The 19,678-nt window shown below is 34.3% G+C and overlaps 3 protein-coding genes across 4 annotated transcripts; 1 reads left to right on the forward strand and 2 right to left on the reverse strand.

The window, feature by feature from the left end:
• Positions 1–557: 557 nt before the first annotated feature.
• Positions 558–7,249, forward strand: LOC111371540 (F-box protein SKIP16-like). Of its 2 annotated transcripts, XM_022993584.1 has the most exons (5): positions 679–969; positions 1,502–2,224; positions 3,503–3,721; positions 6,728–6,834; positions 7,045–7,249. In XM_022993584.1, the coding sequence occupies exons 1-5, from the start codon at positions 766–768 to the stop codon at positions 7,121–7,123; spliced, it is 1,332 nt and encodes a 443-aa protein (XP_022849352.1). In that variant the 5' UTR covers positions 679–765; the 3' UTR covers positions 7,124–7,249. The 2 variants fall into 2 exon arrangements, with proteins under 2 accessions (XP_022849351.1, XP_022849352.1); XM_022993583.1 differs by lacking the exons at positions 6,728–6,834; positions 7,045–7,249 and adding an exon at positions 5,691–6,706 and having other exon boundaries at positions 558–969.
• A 3,581-nt stretch (positions 7,250–10,830) lies between these two features.
• LOC111371541 (60S ribosomal protein L38-like) lies at positions 10,831–13,572 on the reverse strand. Its single transcript, XM_022993585.1, has 3 exons — positions 13,427–13,572; positions 12,576–12,759; positions 10,831–11,145 (listed from the first exon to the last, which is right to left on the reverse strand). Exons 1-3 carry the CDS (start codon positions 13,427–13,429, stop codon positions 11,123–11,125), a joined length of 210 nt encoding a protein of 69 aa, XP_022849353.1. The 5' UTR covers positions 13,430–13,572; the 3' UTR covers positions 10,831–11,122.
• A 3,088-nt stretch (positions 13,573–16,660) lies between these two features.
• LOC111371092 lies at positions 16,661–19,456 on the reverse strand. The gene is made up of 5 exons (XM_022993004.1): positions 19,418–19,456; positions 18,436–18,721; positions 18,136–18,223; positions 17,749–17,857; positions 16,661–17,572 (listed from the first exon to the last, which is right to left on the reverse strand). Exons 1-5 carry the CDS (start codon positions 19,454–19,456, stop codon positions 16,661–16,663), a joined length of 1,434 nt encoding a protein of 477 aa, XP_022848772.1.
• Positions 19,457–19,678: the final 222 nt, after the last annotated feature.

Genomic DNA, 19,678 nt, shown 5'->3' on the forward strand with positions numbered 1-19,678 from the left:
CTAGGTTTCAATAAAAAAATTTAAAAAAAAAATCTATGAAGAGAGTGTAAAACAATTTATTTGCTCCTTATATTATTAAATAAAAAAAAAAGACAAAAACGAAAGTTCGATAAATGATTTTTTTCTCATTTCAAAGCATGATAATAAAATATATTGACAAAATCGTCATCAGTGATAAAACATGATAATTAGTGGCTAACTAAAGGTAAGAATATAAAGAAAAAAGTTAAAGACACATATGCAAGATTGAGTAAAGAGTAAAAAATCTTTAGTGCAATTAAAATGCAACATAATAAACAAAAACAGTAAAGTGAATAGTGAAACTCGAAACTATATCGCATCGGCTAGGTTAAAGATCCATTTGGTACAATCGATTATTATTTGTAGCCATTTACTATCGCAATCGTCTTACATAATATATATATATATATATATATATATATATATATATATATAAATTAGTGATTTGATATATAAGATAACAACAAATTATCACATTAATATATTAAATTACAGAATTCTTTAGGTAGATGCCATACCACTTAGAGGATTAGAGCAGAATATTTTTACTGTTTCAGCAACAGTCCCAAGAAAAGGCAAGTATCAGACACAGACAATTGAGAGTTGAGTTGAGTTACCACTGATTGAAAGTATCTTCTGTTTAAAAAAGTCCCCTGAAAGAAAGACGAAAATACTATCTCAAACTTGCGAAATCTGCTGGCGGCAATTGATCAGAAACAATTTATCAAAATAAAAGAAAAAAATATGGAATTGGAGAGCGTTGGGGGTCTGGCGATGCACACAATACTCTCAAAATTGGGTCCATCAGATGCTGCGTCGGTGAGTTGCGTCGGAAAGAGATTTCTCGTTTGGGCCTCCGACGACTCCCTTTGGGCCAAATTCTGTTTCTTTGATCTTGAGCTCTCTTCGCCTCTTGATCCCCACGGCAACCCGGCCCCTTCATTCAAGGTAGATATATACATGTACAGATGATGCTGAAGTTAGGAAATTATTTCTTTGTTTTAATTTATTGAGATTTTCGATATAGAAAAAAGGGATCATTTTTATCGAGTTAATTTTACGTATGACTATTGAAATTCGTAAGAAATTTATGAAGTGTTCAAAGTTATTCGTAAGAAATTCCGAGAAATTAACCCAGCGTGTAACTGAATACACTTTTCAATGTTTAAACAATTTAAAGTTTGGTAAAGTGAAATTTAGTGTAAACTTCACTGGTCATTGCTAAAATTAACCCAGCTTTTATCCCACAATTATTATCCTCAAAAGCCTGATAAAACAGTTGGAGGCAAAGGGTTTATATTATTAACAACTAGCTCTTGAATAATACCTATTTAAAATCCAACTGAATTTACTGAGATGGGTCACTTGCTTTCATTTCTATGCAAATATTTTTTTACATTTTATTTAAAAGTTTTGTGTAAGCAATGATATTGTGTCCTTTTGATATTCTATTGGATCTGACTGCAGTTTTCCTTGACAGGCAGCTTATAAAGCATGGCGACAAGCATTTTCTACGTATCCGTGGCCACTGGTTATACGAGCTAAACAATGTTGGAGCAGACTCAAAAGCTGGTTAGCAGTGAACTTTCCAGAGGTTTTGCCCACCCTGCGTGAGGGTGCATCCGAAGCTGAGATCACTGAGTTTGAGAATTCTATGAAAGTAAAACTGCCTCTTCCTACGAGGCTTCTCTATCGTTTTTGTGATGGTCAAGAACTACCAAATGAAGAGTTCAGTGGAAGCTTCCCTTCAACTTTGTTGGGTATTATGGGGGGCTACTCTTTATATGATCATCTGGTAAATGTGTTCCTGTTGCCCTTAAGTCAGGTGATACTTGACACCAAGGGTATTATGCATCACATGGGATTCAGCAACAGATCTGAGTATATCGTTGTTGCAGCTTCTGCTACCTACAGTGAAAAGATTTTCTTCCTGAACTGTCGCACTGGTCAACTTTTTGTTGGTACAAGGAATCTTGCTGTTGATGGAGAAATGCTTCCTTGTGTGCCAGATACATTGATAAGTTCAGTGCATGAATCAAAAGGTAGTGAACAACAGGATGCCATGCTATTATGGCTAGAAGAACATGGTCGTCGCTTGCACGATGGCACTATTAAGGTTCGCCAAGAACGAAAGATCAGAAGCATCAATCTGTTTCCAGAGCAACCTCCCCTATGTTCCTCCGCTATAACAAATGGCGTTAAGGTAATCACTGTTTTTGAACCATTCTAACTACCCTTTTCCCCATCTTATTTGTTATATTGTTGATTAGCACTGCTAGTGTTGTGAGGGAGAGATTTAACGAAGTGCTACTTGATTTTATGTTCTTGTGCCATGGGGCTTGATTTTATGATTCTAGTTGCTACTGTAAATTGGAAATGTTCGTGCAGTCTTTTGAGGTATCTAATTCTCAAAGGTGCTTACAAGGTCCAAGAGCAAAATTCTCAATATAAGAGAAACCAGAAATTTCCTTAAGCAAATTCTCAGATGATGGTGGTGTTCTTTTCCAGGTTATTCTATTGGCTAACCAAGTGGCCACCTAGTGACATACAATTCTGAACCCTTTGTTGAAGCAAGATCCTCGTTTCTTATCTGAGTCCCATGTTTTTCTAACAGAAGTCAATCACTGAGCTGATCTCTCTCTCTCGCTCTCCCTTTTTTTTTATTTTTCTCAATTTGCTTTTTTAACTTAACCCTTAGCATTTCGCCAAATGTCTACCCCCAGAAAGTTGATTACGTATTCAATATGCAATGGTTTTTCTTTGGGTTCTTTATCTTAGCTCGTTTCTATGTGGCTTACTGACTTGTAATATGTTTGTGAAGGATGTAGTACATTTCTATTGGTGATGTATCAGTAGCTTGCATAGTAAAGCCTTTTTAAAATATATATATAAAATATTGTTATGTCTTCTATTTTGCTGGTAGAACTTCTGCTTATTGTTGGGGTTCAGTTACTTTGTTCTTATTGCCAATTTGCCGTCATAAATTAACTAATATTATGACTATGTTCACAAAATGTTGCATATGGTTCAGTGCTATAGTGCACATGAGGCAGTATATCTCCCGAACAGAAATGTTGTAACTGTAATTTATGTTTTCTGTGGCCTGCATTCAACTTATCAAATTTTAAAGGTTTAAATAAATCTTGGAATTCAATTCTATTATTCCTCATAACTTGTAAGAGTCAGTTTTCTCATTCAAGGCATTCTAAAAGAAATCCTTTTCCCCGTTCTTCAAAAGAGTCTTTAGTAGCATTTGATCTTTTAATGATACAAGAAACTGAATGAAATTACTAAATGACACTGTAATATCATATGCTGTCCTGTTTCAATTTGTGATCATGGTTCTGCTGCCTCCTTTGAGATTGCTGTATAAATGTTCTATTCCACAAAGAATTCTGTTGTTACCCAGAATTTACTCCTTTCTCATTTCCAGGACATTTTTGTTACCTTTACCTTTTGACAATTGAGATATGAACTTCAGGTCCATGCTTCTGCTGTATTTGTACCTGAGTTCAGTAACCTTCGCGATGAATCAGAGAAGTTTTTGTTTGCTTATTCTATCCGCATGTCTCTTTCCCCTGGTGGATGTGTCATCGAAGGAATGATGTTCAGTTCTTGCCAGTTGTATCGGAGACACTGGACCATACGTGCTAATGATGCTGTAGTATCAAATGTCAATGGAGAAGCCGTGATAGGAAGGGTAGGACTTTTTTATTATAACTTTCAACATTTTCACTTGGTTATCTTAGCTGTTACTCTTGAATGAATTGATTTGAACTCTTAGACTGACTAAACTCTTGACTTGCTGAATTCTGATTAAGACATTTGATTTGATTCATATATGTGAAGGTATGCCGTTCATTTATTCCTGTGGAACTGAAGGATGAACTTTAATTGACGAGAATGCCGAATCTACATTTTCAAGGATAAGATAGAGTAATATAGTCATTTTAAATCATTTTTAATTTGCTTAGAGTGGAAGAGAAATATGCACCAACCTATCAAAGATTAATAGTTGGATCAATTTTTAAACCGTAGACAAGGTACTTCCACTATTTGTGAGTAAAATGCTCACTTCATGGAGCTAATTTTCTGATGTAACAATCATAAAACTCCTAATCTCACTATTTCTAGATTTATAAATGGTTGCAAGCTGAGATTATGAATATGAAAATGAAGAACAATGATGTTCTTAATCTGAGGCAGGCATGCACTTGTGTGTTGATATTCGACAGTCTTGTCTAGCTAGGTCTATTGATAGATCAATGTATACTGTTCCTAGAACAACTAAATGGTATAATTGCACTTGTAAGCATGTTACTGAGAAACACGTGTTCCAGTTAACTTGGACCTTATTCGGATAACATTTACCGTGATGTCCTATATATGGATATTGCTAATATTCTGTTAGGGCTACTGTATCTATACAATACTGGTATGAAAACCTTTTTTTTTAGACAATGCCAATGAGTATGCCCTTGGAAGTAAGGCAATACAAACCTACTTAACGTACTTCCCACAAGCAAGCTTGTTGCCAACTCCATTTCGGGGAATTCATGCAGAATAGGATTCAGCTTTTCTCTTTAAGGCACTTTGGGTTTGTGAGCAAAGGGAACTGTGTCGCAATATGTCTTTACAGCCAAGGAAGGTTTTCACTTTACCTCAAGTCTAGCTTAGATTTTCATCATGAGATACTGAGATTAATAATTTTTGCTAAATTATTTAAAAGATGCTACAGCTCAAGAGTTACTTGACTGCCCAGCCATTGAAAATAAAAACAATCAGAATGTTTGAAAATCGAAATTTATGCATTTTTCCATTTTTACAGCTTCTCTTCCTTCTGCCATGGAACCTAAATCCTTCAGTTCTCCATTTTTCATCTTCCTCAAAAGTATAAAATGTTAAATTAAAAATGAAGTAAAAAATATTTTAATATTATGTTAATTGACATATTTGTGTCCAATTTTTTTATTTTTTTTAATTATTTTTTTTTAATAATTATGTGCTTGCGTGTCTGTGTTGTGTTTGTTTTCGTTCTTCTAAGGCTTAGATATTTCCTAGCACATGTCTGTGGTCTATTTAAGCATTTTGGTAGGTATAAGACCACAGCCTTGGCCTTCATTTGAAAGTAACATTGCTTATATTGTCTCTGTTAGGGCGTCATCTTAGCATAGAATTTTGTCCCAGGGTTACTTAAAACTATTAGAAGTCATGATTTTGTTGGAAAATTTCAGATTTTGTTGAAAATGAAATTTTCCCTTATTATTACCTTAAGTGTTATCAAGAAACTTCATGCTCAATCACTTTGCTTATGCCCTATACTTATAAGGGTTGTTTCCGATATAGATTTTCTTGACTTGCCATCTTTCTTAAACTTAAGTCCAATTTTTAATGTTGCAAATTTATTCCTTTACCGAGGTACACTCAAGCCTCTATTTACCTTCATTTATTTGTGCATGACATCATTTTCCTTGGTTCCTCGTGTTCCTGCTTTCTCATAGCCAACTGATTTATTGTAAATGTCATGGAGAACCATTATTTTATTTATTCATTTGGTAGTTAATGTTAATTGCTTTTCCGCTGAAGAGATCGTTCTATTACTTATGATGCTTATACAGCGATGAAAAGTTTGTCATATTGATCCTGATATTTTAGACCCATATTTGTAGCTAACTGGCTACAGTGGAGTTCTTTTCACTCTGGGAAATGATGGAGATTAATACCTGACGCCTCGGGAAGTATCTTGTAGGGTGACTTTATGCATTTATTTGATGCTTAAGTGTAGATATTTATTTTATTTTCTTGTAATAATTATTAGCAGTTTGAGTGTGTTCCCTAGTCTTGTTAGGACTTCTACTTCTCAATATGTCAATTGTTGATAACAATTCTGGCATTCTATTAGCAATTATTAGACTTTCACTCTCTATTCTCTTTTCATCTCCCAATTCCTGTGTACTCTCTTCCACTGTCCTACATCAAAAGACCCAGTCAAAGGTAGGAAAACTATCACTCTATATATCTTAAGACGTTTGGCAGTTATTTAGTAGACTCATTGAACAAACACTAAGTTAACTACATAATTTGGAACTATTTGATCTGGAGGGTTACATAGCGTAAATGGCGCAAAGGATACTGCCTATATCTAAAAGATGATGAAATCTCATTCCTGTCCTGGTTCTTAACAGCTTGCTCATTCTTAGCTTTCATGTTGCTTTGACCTGATTTAAAAAAAGATCCAGTAACTAATTTAAGGCGGTGGCAAATTATTATATTTGAATATGCTTCAAGGCTTTTACAGGGGCTTCATGAAGCAAGTTAATTTGGCTGTTTCATTCCATTCAATTTGTGCTGACTCCTTGATATTCACTAAGGGTGAAGTCTGAAGTACTCACGTCCAGCACAATATATGGTCTATCAAGAATGTTGCTAATTCCTCCTCAGCATTACATCGTATTAGTGAAATACCTTATGCATCAAATTTTTGGTGTGTAATTAAGGCTTTCATAAAAATTCTTGTAGAATCGAGTGTTATAGATATTACATTTGTGGTTTTTGGTTACGAATAATAGTGAAGACAGAGAATGTAGCCATATGAACTTAACAAAAAAAGGATTACTACTTTCACAAGCTTCCGAAGACTATTTGTTGAGTTGATGATGTTGCATTTTCAGTCTTACATTACTCTATCTTAATGACATAACTGCAGTTTCCACTGCTACATCCTGGAGAGGATGAATTTGTCTATGAGAGTTGCACACCTCTGCCATCATCTTTAGGATCCATTGAAGGATCGTTTACTTTTGTCCCTGGAAGGTATGCCTTATTTGACATAGTGAATTGCAAAAGTTCAAATAAATTCGTGTTTTCTTTCTCTTTCATTGTTTTGAGTAAGACATTTTTCTCTCTTAACGTGCCTTACAGTGCTTTCTGTTATAGCTTGAATTCTTGGGCTTAAAACAAATGAGAATGACATTTTTTGCAATACCTTTGTTTTCTGAAAATTTGACATTCGGTTTTTCCCAGATTGGCAGATCCGAAAGGAGGTCACTTTAAGGTTGAAGTAGCACGATTCCCGCTGCAGTTACCAGACTTTATTTACTGATAAACCTGTTGTGCAAAGTTATGCCATTTTAATGGTGTTACTTTTCTTGTGTTATTTGGTGTGCTCAACATACTTTAATTAATAAAATATATAAATTTATTGAGGCTTATAATCTGAATACTTATACACTGGCTTGGGATGAGGACTAATGTGTTCTGTTTGAGATCTCTCTCTTTGTTTTCATATTATATAAACTCTAAAGGGGCTCATTCCCAGTTTTAGTCTATAGTTTGTCTTAGAAAAGTTAAGCAATTGAGTAGAGTAGTAATGAGGATGACTGACTGACTTCATTTTTTTTTTTTTCAACGCCAAACTCATAAGTGAGAGTATGTAGTGGCCAGTACCCCAAGTGGACTTGGGGCTTGATAGAATAATGTTCCAATGAGCATGCAATGAACCTTGCCTTAGCTTCCGAAACGGGGAATTCATCATAACAGCTCATGATGTAGATTGATCATTTGCGGCATAAGAAATTTAAGAAAAATATAAATACTAGAAGAAAATGAAATGGAGTTAGGTATGCGATTGCGAGTCTTTAAAAATATATTAATCCACTGTATTGGAATTAACATAATCAAATGGACATCAATCTTTCAAGATACTCTGATTCTTCTAAATTAATATAGCATGATATTAATTTTGCCAAATGAATTAATGCTTGATTGTACTCTTCTAGACGGATAATATCGAATACTTAAATATCGAACATGCAATTTGAGAATTATTTTTACATGTTTAGAGAGAATGAATTAGAAATCAGTTATTTAGAATTGATTTTGGGTAAAGAAAATGGAATTATGTGTAAAAGAGTAATTGAACAAATATTGAATAAAACAATACCTGAAGGTTCACATGCGGTTGAATATTTATTCTAGAAAGGCTTATTTGTCCTAATTGTACCACGTAATCCTTTTATAAATTTCAATTTCTCTTTTCAAATGATCGCATAATTGACCGCAAATTAATTTTAACCATTAGATCACACCATTTTAGATTGGTTCATGATTTAATGGTGTGATTTATTGTACTCTATCAAAAGATCATGACTTTTTAACTATGCACTTAAAGAGTCATATTAATCGTCACACCTATTGAAGACTTCTATTTCACACTTTTTCATTGTTATGTACCCATTAATTCCAATAACTACTGTTCAAACCAGAATCCCCAATCAAACTTGGTAGGCACATAAAGCTGCAAGAGCTATCAAACAAAGTCAAGAAATTTCTTCTCTTTTAAAGGTTAACAATCCCATAAAATTGAGTCCAAAGGCATTGATCGATTCCTTGCACTCTTGATGTCATTGCCTTCCTCAAACTGCTGATTACAAACTTTGCCACCCCTTTAGTAGAGAATCTAGCATCATCATATTGTGATTAAGAATTCATGCCTATGCCAAATGGTCATGATCAAGAAAATGTGGAACAATCAATCAAGATGATACCTGCATCAGTTAAAAGATTTTAAAATGTCTGCAAGAATTACACTTCAATTCTGTGGTCAACTAATATTACATGGAAAACTACCATTGTATGTAAAGATAAAAACTAGTATACGAGAGCGATCTCTCCACTGATTACAACAGTGCTATCATCTTAACCCGACTAATATGCAGTAGCCAAATCTTAGTAAAATATGTTAGGAAAAATATAAAGGAGAAATTAGAAATACTAATGGAATTGTATAAATTAAATAATGGAATAAAACATTGCAATAAACAAAGTAACAATAAAATTAGAGGAAATGGTTGTTAAGGTAGTAGTGGTATTGAAAGGAACCGAGGCCTAAGCTATACACATTTTTCTTAAAACAGATTTACTCCCGTTGTGTTGCAAGATGACTGATGGTGTCTCTCTCAAGATGCAACGATCGAAAGTAGTTCACCAACACCTCGTTACTACTTTAAGTGAACTAAGAATGTCCACAATTCTATCACAAGGCTAAACACAAATAACTAAATTATCTAAGGCATTAAGAACTAAACTCTTGAAACAAAGAGAAGAGAGAAACTGTGAAAAAAGAACTCTCAAATTTTGTGCGAAGCATAAGGAGGATATAGTATTAGGATGAGGGAGGTTTTAAATTCATAGTTACTTTTGTATTTAACACAAATAATGTTACAATAGCCATGAATGAATTTATAACGAGAAATTGATTAAGGAATTGAACCAATTCAAATACAAATTAAATCAGTAGCAGTGTGAGGGGAATAATCCCACCTCAAAAGATGATCGCCCAGAGTGTTTCTTTATCGAGATTGGCATTCAAATACAACTGATATTATCTTCGACACGCCTTTCAAGGTGACAACCTCTTTAGTCTAGTAATCAGGGACGGATCCAGGTTTGAATTCAAGATCGAGCTAAAAAAATTTCAAGCCAGGCTAATACGAGGGAAAAAAAATTAAATCCGTCCCTGGTCTAGTTTGTGTATAGGGAACTCGATTTGGAGCATGCTTCGCCCCGACTAGATATGAAATCTAAGAATTGCTGTTACAATTTCATTGAACTTGAATATATTAACTTAATATATTATTTTCCAACAAAATATCTCATAAAACTATTGATGGGGTACGAAGTGAGGACGCAAATATCTCGCACGACCTTAATATCAACTACCAGTACTGTTTTGGGGGAACATTATCTCAACATGATGACGCTTTTCAATATATACATATCCACAAATGGATAGCATCACTGTGGACCGACTCGTTTTTCGACAGACTTCCTTTTGTCAAGAAAAATGGCTTGTTTCTGAGATTACTTGGTAAATTTTGTGTGTGTGTGTGTGTGTGTGTTTTTTTTTTTTTTTTTTAAAGGAGCCAGCTAGCAGTCAACTTGGTTCTGCTCGTGAATTCTACAAGCAAAGAGCCAAGTAGAGTCTAGAACTTAGACACGCTGAGCTTGAGTCTTCAACGGCCGAGTTGAGCCCACATTACCACCACTGAAGTAAACAGGGTAAGTGACAACATTTTAATTCTCAAAAAAAAAAAAAAAAAAAAGGTTGAACTTCAATCTTGAAAGCCCCCACGATCCCGCCCCTAAAGTTTTGTGAGGGAGGTAAATCGTAGAATGTGCCCCAACAGATCAGGGAACAAGAACTGACAACATTTTAATTCTCAGTCTCACCCTATATTGTCCCTAGCTAAATAGATGGATGGTGACATCTCTACATCAAGAAGGATTTGAACAAAGTGAGTTCTGGAATTTCGAGTTTGGTCAAATTGAGATTGAACTCATAATATTTATTAATTTGGGGTTTTTGCCATGTCTTAATTTGCACCAAACATTAGTGTCGGTAAATCATCTCTCCCTAGTATTTGAAAAATGAAATTAAGGATCCGTTGATTGCAAGGATAAAATTTGAGTGGAAAGAAAACGAATTTCAAAGAATTGAATTGTCCAGAACTTATTTTCTTGAAAAGAGAGATGCTTCAAGTGCAGGATCTGAACGAAATTGAATTGCCCAAAACTTGTTTTCTTGAAAAGAGAGATGCTTTAAATACATGTCCTGGACGTCCAGGACCCTGTACGAAAGGCATTAGCCTCCTAAAAATTGTCAATTAAATGTGTTTGATTAATATAATTTTCTATTTGAAAAATGTTAAAATTTTGAATCTTTTCGTTTTCATTTGGTCTTGTTTTTCACGAAAATTGTCAATTAAAGGTACAAATTTTTTTACAGTTGTTTGTGTGGGGGAAAAGGTGGAAATGGAATTCCCTTGAAAATATTACAATCAAACACTACATTTTGATGGAAAATGGAAAATGTTCCAATGAAAAATGTGGCAATCAAACAGGTCCCAAGTATAAAATGGCAAACATAAAAGCCTAAAAACAATCAGATATAAAATGCCGAGAAACTGAGAGCTCGTCAAACTTCAAGGAATAGAAGACGATTTAACTCAGTAAGTTCAGAAAAGTCTTTCAACTAATCTCAAAGATCAAGCAAAATGTTCCTTCTCGACGCTATTATCCTCTTAAGACGAAGTTTTCCGACTCAAAGGTCTTGTACGCTCAAACCTGCGAAACAAATTAAATGAACATTAAAGTTAATCCATGAAGAGAAAAATACACAAAAAAAATCCGTATCTCAATGGAATGATTGACCACTCACAAACTAAGCTATCCACTCTTGTTTATAGAGCACACGACTTGCTCCCAGACAGACCCAATTAAACAAAATCCCGATTGGCAAAGGCTAAGAGCTCCAAAATTAAAAGTAATACACACTTTCAGCATTTGAATTTTGAATTTAAACTCAACACGAGCACATATCGATCAATTTTTAGCTTTTCTTCAGGCAGGATGACAACAACAAAGAAAAGTCAGGACAATATAGAATAGAATCGATCTCCTGCCCAAGCCATGTTAGCGGTGTGAAGTTTTTATCTTACCCACCGAGGGTAGGAGATTAGCAATGTTCGAGCCACATTTTTTCAAAAAAATACATTCTTAAACAGTGATTTGACATCATTTCAACCACACATTCTTCAATAAAATAATATTATACGAAAATTCAAAACTTTTCTTTATTTTTTAACCACACATTTCTCATCAATACACTATTCAAAAATGCATTCTAAAGAAAATAATGTGGCTCAAACAGTGCTAGGACTGTTATATAGAATAGGGAACTCCATTTTTCCAAAAATACATTTTTTCAAAACTCATTTTCAATTACACATTCTCCTGTAAAATAATGTTACGCGTAAATCCAAAACTTTACTTTATTTTTTAACTACGCATTCTCCAAAAAAGAGTTCATTGTTACAATGGTCACTGAACTTAGGTCCATATCTTTGATTGGCCACTGAAATTTAAAATATCGAGTTTTGATCGAACTTAGATCCATGTCTTCAATTGCTCACTGAAATTTAAAATGTCTAATTTTGGTACTGAACTTCGAAAAATGTTGTACATTACTCACTGAATTTTGAAAAATGCTGAACATTACTCACTGTAAACTCGATATTTTCAAAATTCAACAATCATGCTAGTGAGTAACGTACTACATGTTCCAAAGTTCAGTGAGTAATGAACACCATTTTTCAAAATTTAGTGACCAAAACTCGACATTTTAAGCTTCAGTGAGTAAACGAAGACATGAACCTAAGTTCAGTGAACAATCAACGACATTGACCTAAGTTCAGTGACCAAAACTCGACATCTTAAACTTCAGTGACCAATCAAAGGCATAGACCTAAGTTTAGTGATCATTGGAACAATTAACTCTCCAAAAAATCACTACTCCAAAACATATTTTACCCCAAAATCTCATTTCAATCGAGTCCAAACTGGGGCATAGTTTGCAAATCTAATCAGGTCTCTAATTACAAATTATATTCTAGACTCCCAGTAGCAAGTGTAGAAATGTAGTGTAGCATTTCAATTAACTCTTCAATCGTTTTTACCTAGCATCAAAGTTAAACAGGTTTTAGTCTACAACAGACCTGGAGGAAGGGATTGCTTCAATTTGTCAGCCTTCTCGGGATCAAAGACACAGAGGGTGTAGAGATACTTGGAGCACCGAACCTTAAACTTCACAACATCTTTGCTCTTTTTGATCTTCACGGAACGTGCATCTTTCCTCCTGGCAGTTAGAAGGAAGTCCTTGATCTCATGAATCTGCTTTGGCTGTGCATCACATAAAAAAACAAACGCATCAGCAAAAATAAATGCGAACATGAGTTAACTTCTTATAATTCATTTTCATAGTTAATTTCCTTCAAGAGATAAGATAGGCAACACATCACCAGAGCGAATTGAAAGCAACCAGATAAATGGCGCAACATATGTACGGATGCCAACCAAAATACTAAATTTTTGCACCATAATCCCAATATATACTTTATTTCAAATTCAAAATATAATTACCATTAAACGAAGCTCTCAAATAATATAAAAAACTGATTTAAATTTCAAAAGCTCCAGAGCAATCAAGAAAAATTTCACTTAATCGTGCAGGTTCATCCCCTTAACAAATCACTATTCTTTCACATGCCTAGATAGATATAAAATCACAGCACTTCAATAAATTACTATATTACTGTATAAGAAAATCCTGCAAAAAAAAAAAATTACATTTCAATACAGACCTAAACATGTGCATTCACGAATAAACAGTGACCTAGATTTCATGTTTAAAAACTCAAAATTAAAATATGGTTTCAGAAACAAAAATTATGACACGAACGGTGCACAAAAATTAACATAGCATTTACACATCATTAAATAAAAACTAAAATTGAAAAATCCGCGAATCGAATTAGAAACACACACTCAAACATAAGAAGGAGAGTACCATTTTCAAGACGCAGTTTGGAAGAAATGGATGATAATGAAGAAAGGTAGGCACGGTGTGAATCCTAAATGATTGGCGCTGAAAGTTAACAGATATCCATTTACGACTGTTGAGAATAAAAACCCTAGGAATTTTGGATTTTTATTTCTCAATTCTGCCCCTCAAACTTGTTCAATATTACATTACCAAAAAATCCTCACTCCCTTGTCCCGCACGTGTTTATGTTTATTATCGAGGGAATTATCCAAATGGTCACTAAATTTTGTAAAAGATTTTCATTGGATTACCAAACTTTAAAAATCACAAAATTCATTACTAAATTTTGTAAAAGATTTCCATGGGATCAATGAACTTTGTAAGTTAGTGATCATTGGAAAACATTTTGCAAAGTTCAGTGACATTGTGGAAACCTTTTGTAAAGTTCAGTGATGAATGTGGTGATTTTTAAAATTCAATAACCCTAGAAATGTCAATTGGGCTTGTTGGCTCGGAACGTCCATAGCTCGGCATGAAAAAAGCCCTAGCCAGCTTGGCTCGAGGCTCGATGGAATCAAGCCAAGGCTTGGGTCAAGCTCCATTTTGAGGTTCCAGACCTAGCTCGAGTCGGCCCGTGCAGCTCCCCAGCTTGGACTCGGGCCTTAAAAAAAGAGAGAGAAGAAAACAAAGAAAAGAAAATGACAGCTAGTTGCTACCTTTCTTAAGGTAGAAGTGTCAATTAAAAAAAAAAAGGGAGAGAGAACAAATCGATCTAGCCCGGCTCTATTCGCTAAGGTCCGACCCGAAAGCTTAGGTCGAGCCTCTTTTTTTGGTTGAGCTTTCGCTCAGCTCAAGCTCGAAAAAAGCCCATTTGATTTTACTCGAGCCAAGCTTGAACTTTGAGTTTCGACTCACGAGTTGACTCGACTCGGCTTGTTGACATCTCTAAGTGACCCTGTGGAAAAATTTTGCAAAGTTCAGTGATGAATTTGGTGATTTTTAAAGTTCAGTAATTAGTGATCCCTAGGAAGCCTTTAGCAAAGTTCAGTGATTCGTGGAAACTTTTTGTAAAGTTCATTGATGAATGTGATGATTTTCAAAGTAGTGACCCTGCGAAAATCTTTAGCAAAGTTCGGTTTTGAATTGGATGACTTTTAAAGTTCAGTAACCCCGTAAAAACCTTTTACAAAGTTCAGTGACCATTTGAGTAATTCACTCGTTTATAATCAGTCAAATCACTTGTGTCCACATATCTCATGAAAACTCACAAATAATATCCACTTATCAATCGCTTATTTCTATCTAGACTATTAGAAGCTGAAGGTGCTTTGGTGGGATTTTCATGGACGAAAACATATTGCATTTAGTTTGATAATGATCGAGTGTCATTGCTTCTTCAACCTTAACCAAGGCATCCCATAGATATGATAGAAAAATGAGTTTTGTTCTATCTTTAATTAGAAATTTCTCTATGAAAAATGCGAAACGGAGTTTAAGGAAGGGGATGGAGAACGAGCCCTCCACAACCGATAAACACTAGATTGTGCAAATTTGGATGGACACTAAGTGACTAGAGGTGACATGCTCGAGGTAGTTGGCTACTTGAAGGGTCGGATTTGATGGTTGGAGAGTTGAGACCATAATATGAAATATATGTAGAAAATGAATGAAATACAACTTCTTTTTGGATGGTTCAAATGCTCACATAAAGCTAACTAAAAAGCAAAAACAATGCAATTTATGAATCTCAAATATGAGTCTTGTATTGATCGTAGTAGCATTTCAGAAAATGATTTATCCTCATATTTTATTTATAAAAATTTTTATGTGTCAATGGCCAATTACTTGTGGAATACTAAAATACTTATTAAATGCAATCATTGGTCATTATGAGTAAAGATTTAAAAAATTAAAATAGAAAGCTTCTTGGAGATTAGTAGATTATTATTAAGCATTAATTTTTAAAATAAAGATTATTTTATATTTAAAGAGTCACTTGGAGATACTCTAGTTGTATAATGATTAAAGTTTTAAAATTGTTTTAAGCCCCTGTTTGGCCCTCATTAAATCTAATCAAATTAAATTAAATTTTTCTCTCTCCTATGTTCAACAATACAATTCTCAATAAAATAATATTACATGTAAATCGAAAATTTTTCATTCTTTTTTTTTACAACCATCAATTTTTCCAGAAAACACTATTCTCCCGATTATAATAAAAAATAATGGGGGGCCAAACGGGGGATAAGTACACATGCGTAGGAGTTTAGTTTTTCATATTTTTGTGAAAATTTAAACAGTTAGCCCCGATCTTTAGTGACAATTGAAAATTCTCCCAACCTTTAAATGGACTTTTCCCAAACCTTGAGGGTGAGTTTGATTGAAACGAATTCCATGGAAAATGTCATATCCGAGAAATTCGTTTTCTATTTTAACTGTTTAATACGAAAGTAAAAATGAAGTTTGAATTTCAAGGTACAAACACTTAAAAGCATTTTTTTGATCAATTCTATGGAAATCGAATTTCTATGGTTTTGGTGGGTTTTTTTTTCCAACATACATTGAATTGGTTTGTCATTTCCACATTTGCAATCAAACGGACCCCTAGTTCTATTTACATATTTCATCATTTTAAAATAATTCTATCGGCTTTAATTTTCTTTATTTTTGTGAAAATTGGCACCATTAGTTCTGACCTTTAGCGCCTCTAGAAAATTCATCCCCAACCTTTAAATGGACTCGTCATTTCCAAATCTTTAGTTCTGTTTCCGTATTTCATCAATTTCATTAAAAACATGGCTTAGTTTATTTCATGAATCCCTTTGCTAAACAATATGATAAGTTGGCTTAAAAACACGAGTTAGTTTATTTTGTTCTTAGTTTTGTATTGTTACTACATTGAATCTTTAGTATTCATTCGAATCAACAAGCATTTGAATGCGTTAATTGTCTTCCATACATTTCCACAACTTAAATTTTGCATCTGATCATATTTCACGGCTAATAACATAATTATTACATTGCAAGGGAGAAAAAAAGACAATGTTTACATGTAGATAATTGAAAATCTGCACAATATTGATTGAGCAATTTTCTCTATGAAGGCCTTTTTCCCTTTTTGTAGCACTCCACGTTTTTGCCTTTTGATAGCTTCATACTTGCACAGTTGGATATATGTTTCTGATGGTTCAGGGTTTTCTTCCAGTGACAACTCCATTTTTACGAGAATTCGTCAAGTCTTTTTGAAACTCCTGCGGTTCAACAATACATGAAATGATTAGATGGTGAAATGACTAAATTTTGACTGACAAGAAATGGGATTCTCACCATATGCTTAAGAGCCATATCCAATGAACTCTTCGACATCAGCCTTCCAAAACCAGAACTCTCATTGATAGAACCATTCATCTTTACTTTGGCTTGTCTTTCTTCAGCACTTGACATTCTTGCATTCATAAATTTGTCGACCATCTTACTTCCCAACACTTGGCCTTTATTTCCTTGATGAAGTTTGGCAGCTGTTTGATTAGTAATTTTTCCATCATTGTCCACTTTACGCCCCCGAGTCACACTTGGAGAGCAGGATTGTCTTCTGGCCTTTGGATTTGAATCTTGCTTCTGGGGTAAGGCTCGATTTTGAATATCTGGTCTTTCTCTAGTTGTTGATATTGATCGGTCTGTCCTTAAATTATGAGGAGTTTCATCTGAAACACCTGAAATTTGGGATGGTATTGTTGGCCTCGTAGAAGGTGATACACCTCGACTTTTAGGCTTGGTGTTTGAGATTGAATTTGAATCCATCCCCATGCTTTTTGAAAGGTTTGAAGTTAGAAAATTTGGCTGGCTTCCTCTGCGGCTGACATATTTTACTGGAGTGGTTCCTGTTTTCAGTTTTTCGGTGACAACGGTGTGAGACTGGTTCTTTTTCTGGTCTAGAACGGGTGCACTTTTCACGTTTTTCTTGTCAGTTAACGAAATAGTCGATAGAAGTACATTGGACTGGTTCATTTTCTGGTTTATAACTGGTGCGCTTTTCGCGTTTTTCTTGTCTGTAGGCGGAATAGTCGGCCTTCCATTCGGGGTTTTATATCTTTGTGGAATTTTTGGCTTTGGATTTGGATATGTTGATTTGTTGGTGTTGGCTTTCACTTCCTCTGAATTGCCTGCAAACTGAACGTGTAATATTTCCTTAAATCTCATAAATTTGTTAATTCGAAAAAATAGCAAAATATGATGTGAGATCCTCCATTCTGATAGCAAAATATGATGTGAGATCCTCCATTCTGATAGCTCAACTCGCTTCACATCTCTAATCACTAGAAAGTGACTAACGTTTGGAGACTAACCCGTGAAAGAGGCTGAATGATTGGTAGATCACGCTGAATTACCATTTCTGGGGCATTTGTTTCCATCTCAAGAGACGGAAATAAAGGCGTCGCTGGTGGTGTTTTCAGCCTGCAAACATCAAAACATGGAATTAAACATCTACCACTACTAACTCTACAGAAAAAGAGTACTATTATATAGGTACAAATCTAAACTCCTATCCACTGTGGGCACATAAAGTTTTCCACTGCTGATGCGGCAAGAGAACTTTACTTATAATTATCTGCAACGGCCATATATTCCAAGAATCATACTTACGATTCTTTCAGTCACATCAGAAGTGTGAAGTTTTTATCTTACTCACCATGGACAGGAGATCAATTCTATATATAGTTAACAAATAGTACCAGTTATAATCATTTTTTCCACTCTCAGCAAGAAATTCAAGTGTTGGCCCTTTTCTTCCAAACTCCATTCTGTGCAGTCCATAGTTTCCTGCAAAAATCCAGGTAAAAACATGAATAAGCACCAAGCTAAAGAGATCAAATTGTATTACAAAAATACTGATTTCGTCCTCCAAAAATATTTGACAAAGAACCCTTTTTAATTGTATCCAAAGATCCCTTTACAAGTCGGTTTTAAGGGTGAGTTCTACTCAAGACTCATTGTTATGCTTACTCTTTATATTTCATGCTCTTGGATCTTACCGTTCACCTCAAACTCGTTAGAAACAGGTTGAAGAAGACTAGCAATTTCATCTTTTTCACGTTTCTGAATATCCCGGAAGAAGGAAAGCTCTTCATCCCTATCTTTGACAGAATTAGATATCTTCCTATGCATGCCTTCTCCTCTTCTATTCATACTTTTCTCTATCAGACACTCTAATATTGCCTTCCTTTCTTTTGATTCTGTGACTTTTTCTTCTGGAGTTGCAATCAAATTTCGGAGCAATCTATGTATTATATATCCATGATCTTTCTTGTAATGTACTATCTATGAACAAATAATGAGTTAAGTGGAAGATCAGCCGGCTGAATCAAATATCATTCCAAACAAAAAATGGAATATTCTCATTTGATGGAATTTAGGCCAAGGTCAAATTCTTCTATTTCAGCATACATTTGGCACAACTCTGTACTTTGCAGGCTTGAAAATTTAAATGTTACAAATTAGATGCAAATTGGAGTGTGTGGGAAAAGAAATTCCTTTAACGCCACGATATATGAAATAAATGACGTCTTATGCGATTTTTTAGTTCATTTTTCCAAAAAAAAAAAAAAATCTGTTGAAAATTTTGTTAAATTATTCAGCACATTTTCAACAAATTCCTCAAATATAAGATGTTCTTTATAGAGAAGTAAGCCTTGAAATTAAGCTCTATAAGGGGCCAGTGATCCGAATACAAAAAATTGAAAGTTTGAGAATTAAAGGCTTCCAAAATATTACAATATTTTGAATAATGATTTTTAGGAGAACGTACAATTAAAAAATAAGAAACAATTTTAAACTTAAGTAAAATATTTAACATGAAATATTTTATTTTGTAAATATGTAATGGGTAGAATAAAGAGTTTTCAAATGGTTGTCAAACAGGATAAAAACCGTTCGAACAGGTCTGGCATAGTCAAGGTCGACCTGAGAATTATAATCGGGTCTGGGTTGCCCTACTCACTTCCACCTCTACAAAACACGAGGAAATAGTGGCCAATAGCCGGTTGACCCGGCCATTTTTTCAAAGAGGCCTTTGACCAATTAAAAAAAAAAGAAAAAAAGCAAAAATGTTTAAAATATTGAAAATCAAGAGAAATCCAAATTTACCTTTACTATTTAAAGAAGAAAGAGAAGATAGTAAAGAAAGAGAAAAAATATTGTAGCACTGATAAAAAAGAGAAAATAGACGATCCATATTTAATGTTTTTATGTTGATATTTGGAAGAAGAAAAACATGAT

Source organism: Olea europaea, chromosome 22 (genome assembly GCF_002742605.1).
Source record: "Olea europaea var. sylvestris chromosome 22, O_europaea_v1, whole genome shotgun sequence".
Classification (NCBI taxonomy): domain Eukaryota; kingdom Viridiplantae; phylum Streptophyta; class Magnoliopsida; order Lamiales; family Oleaceae; genus Olea; species Olea europaea.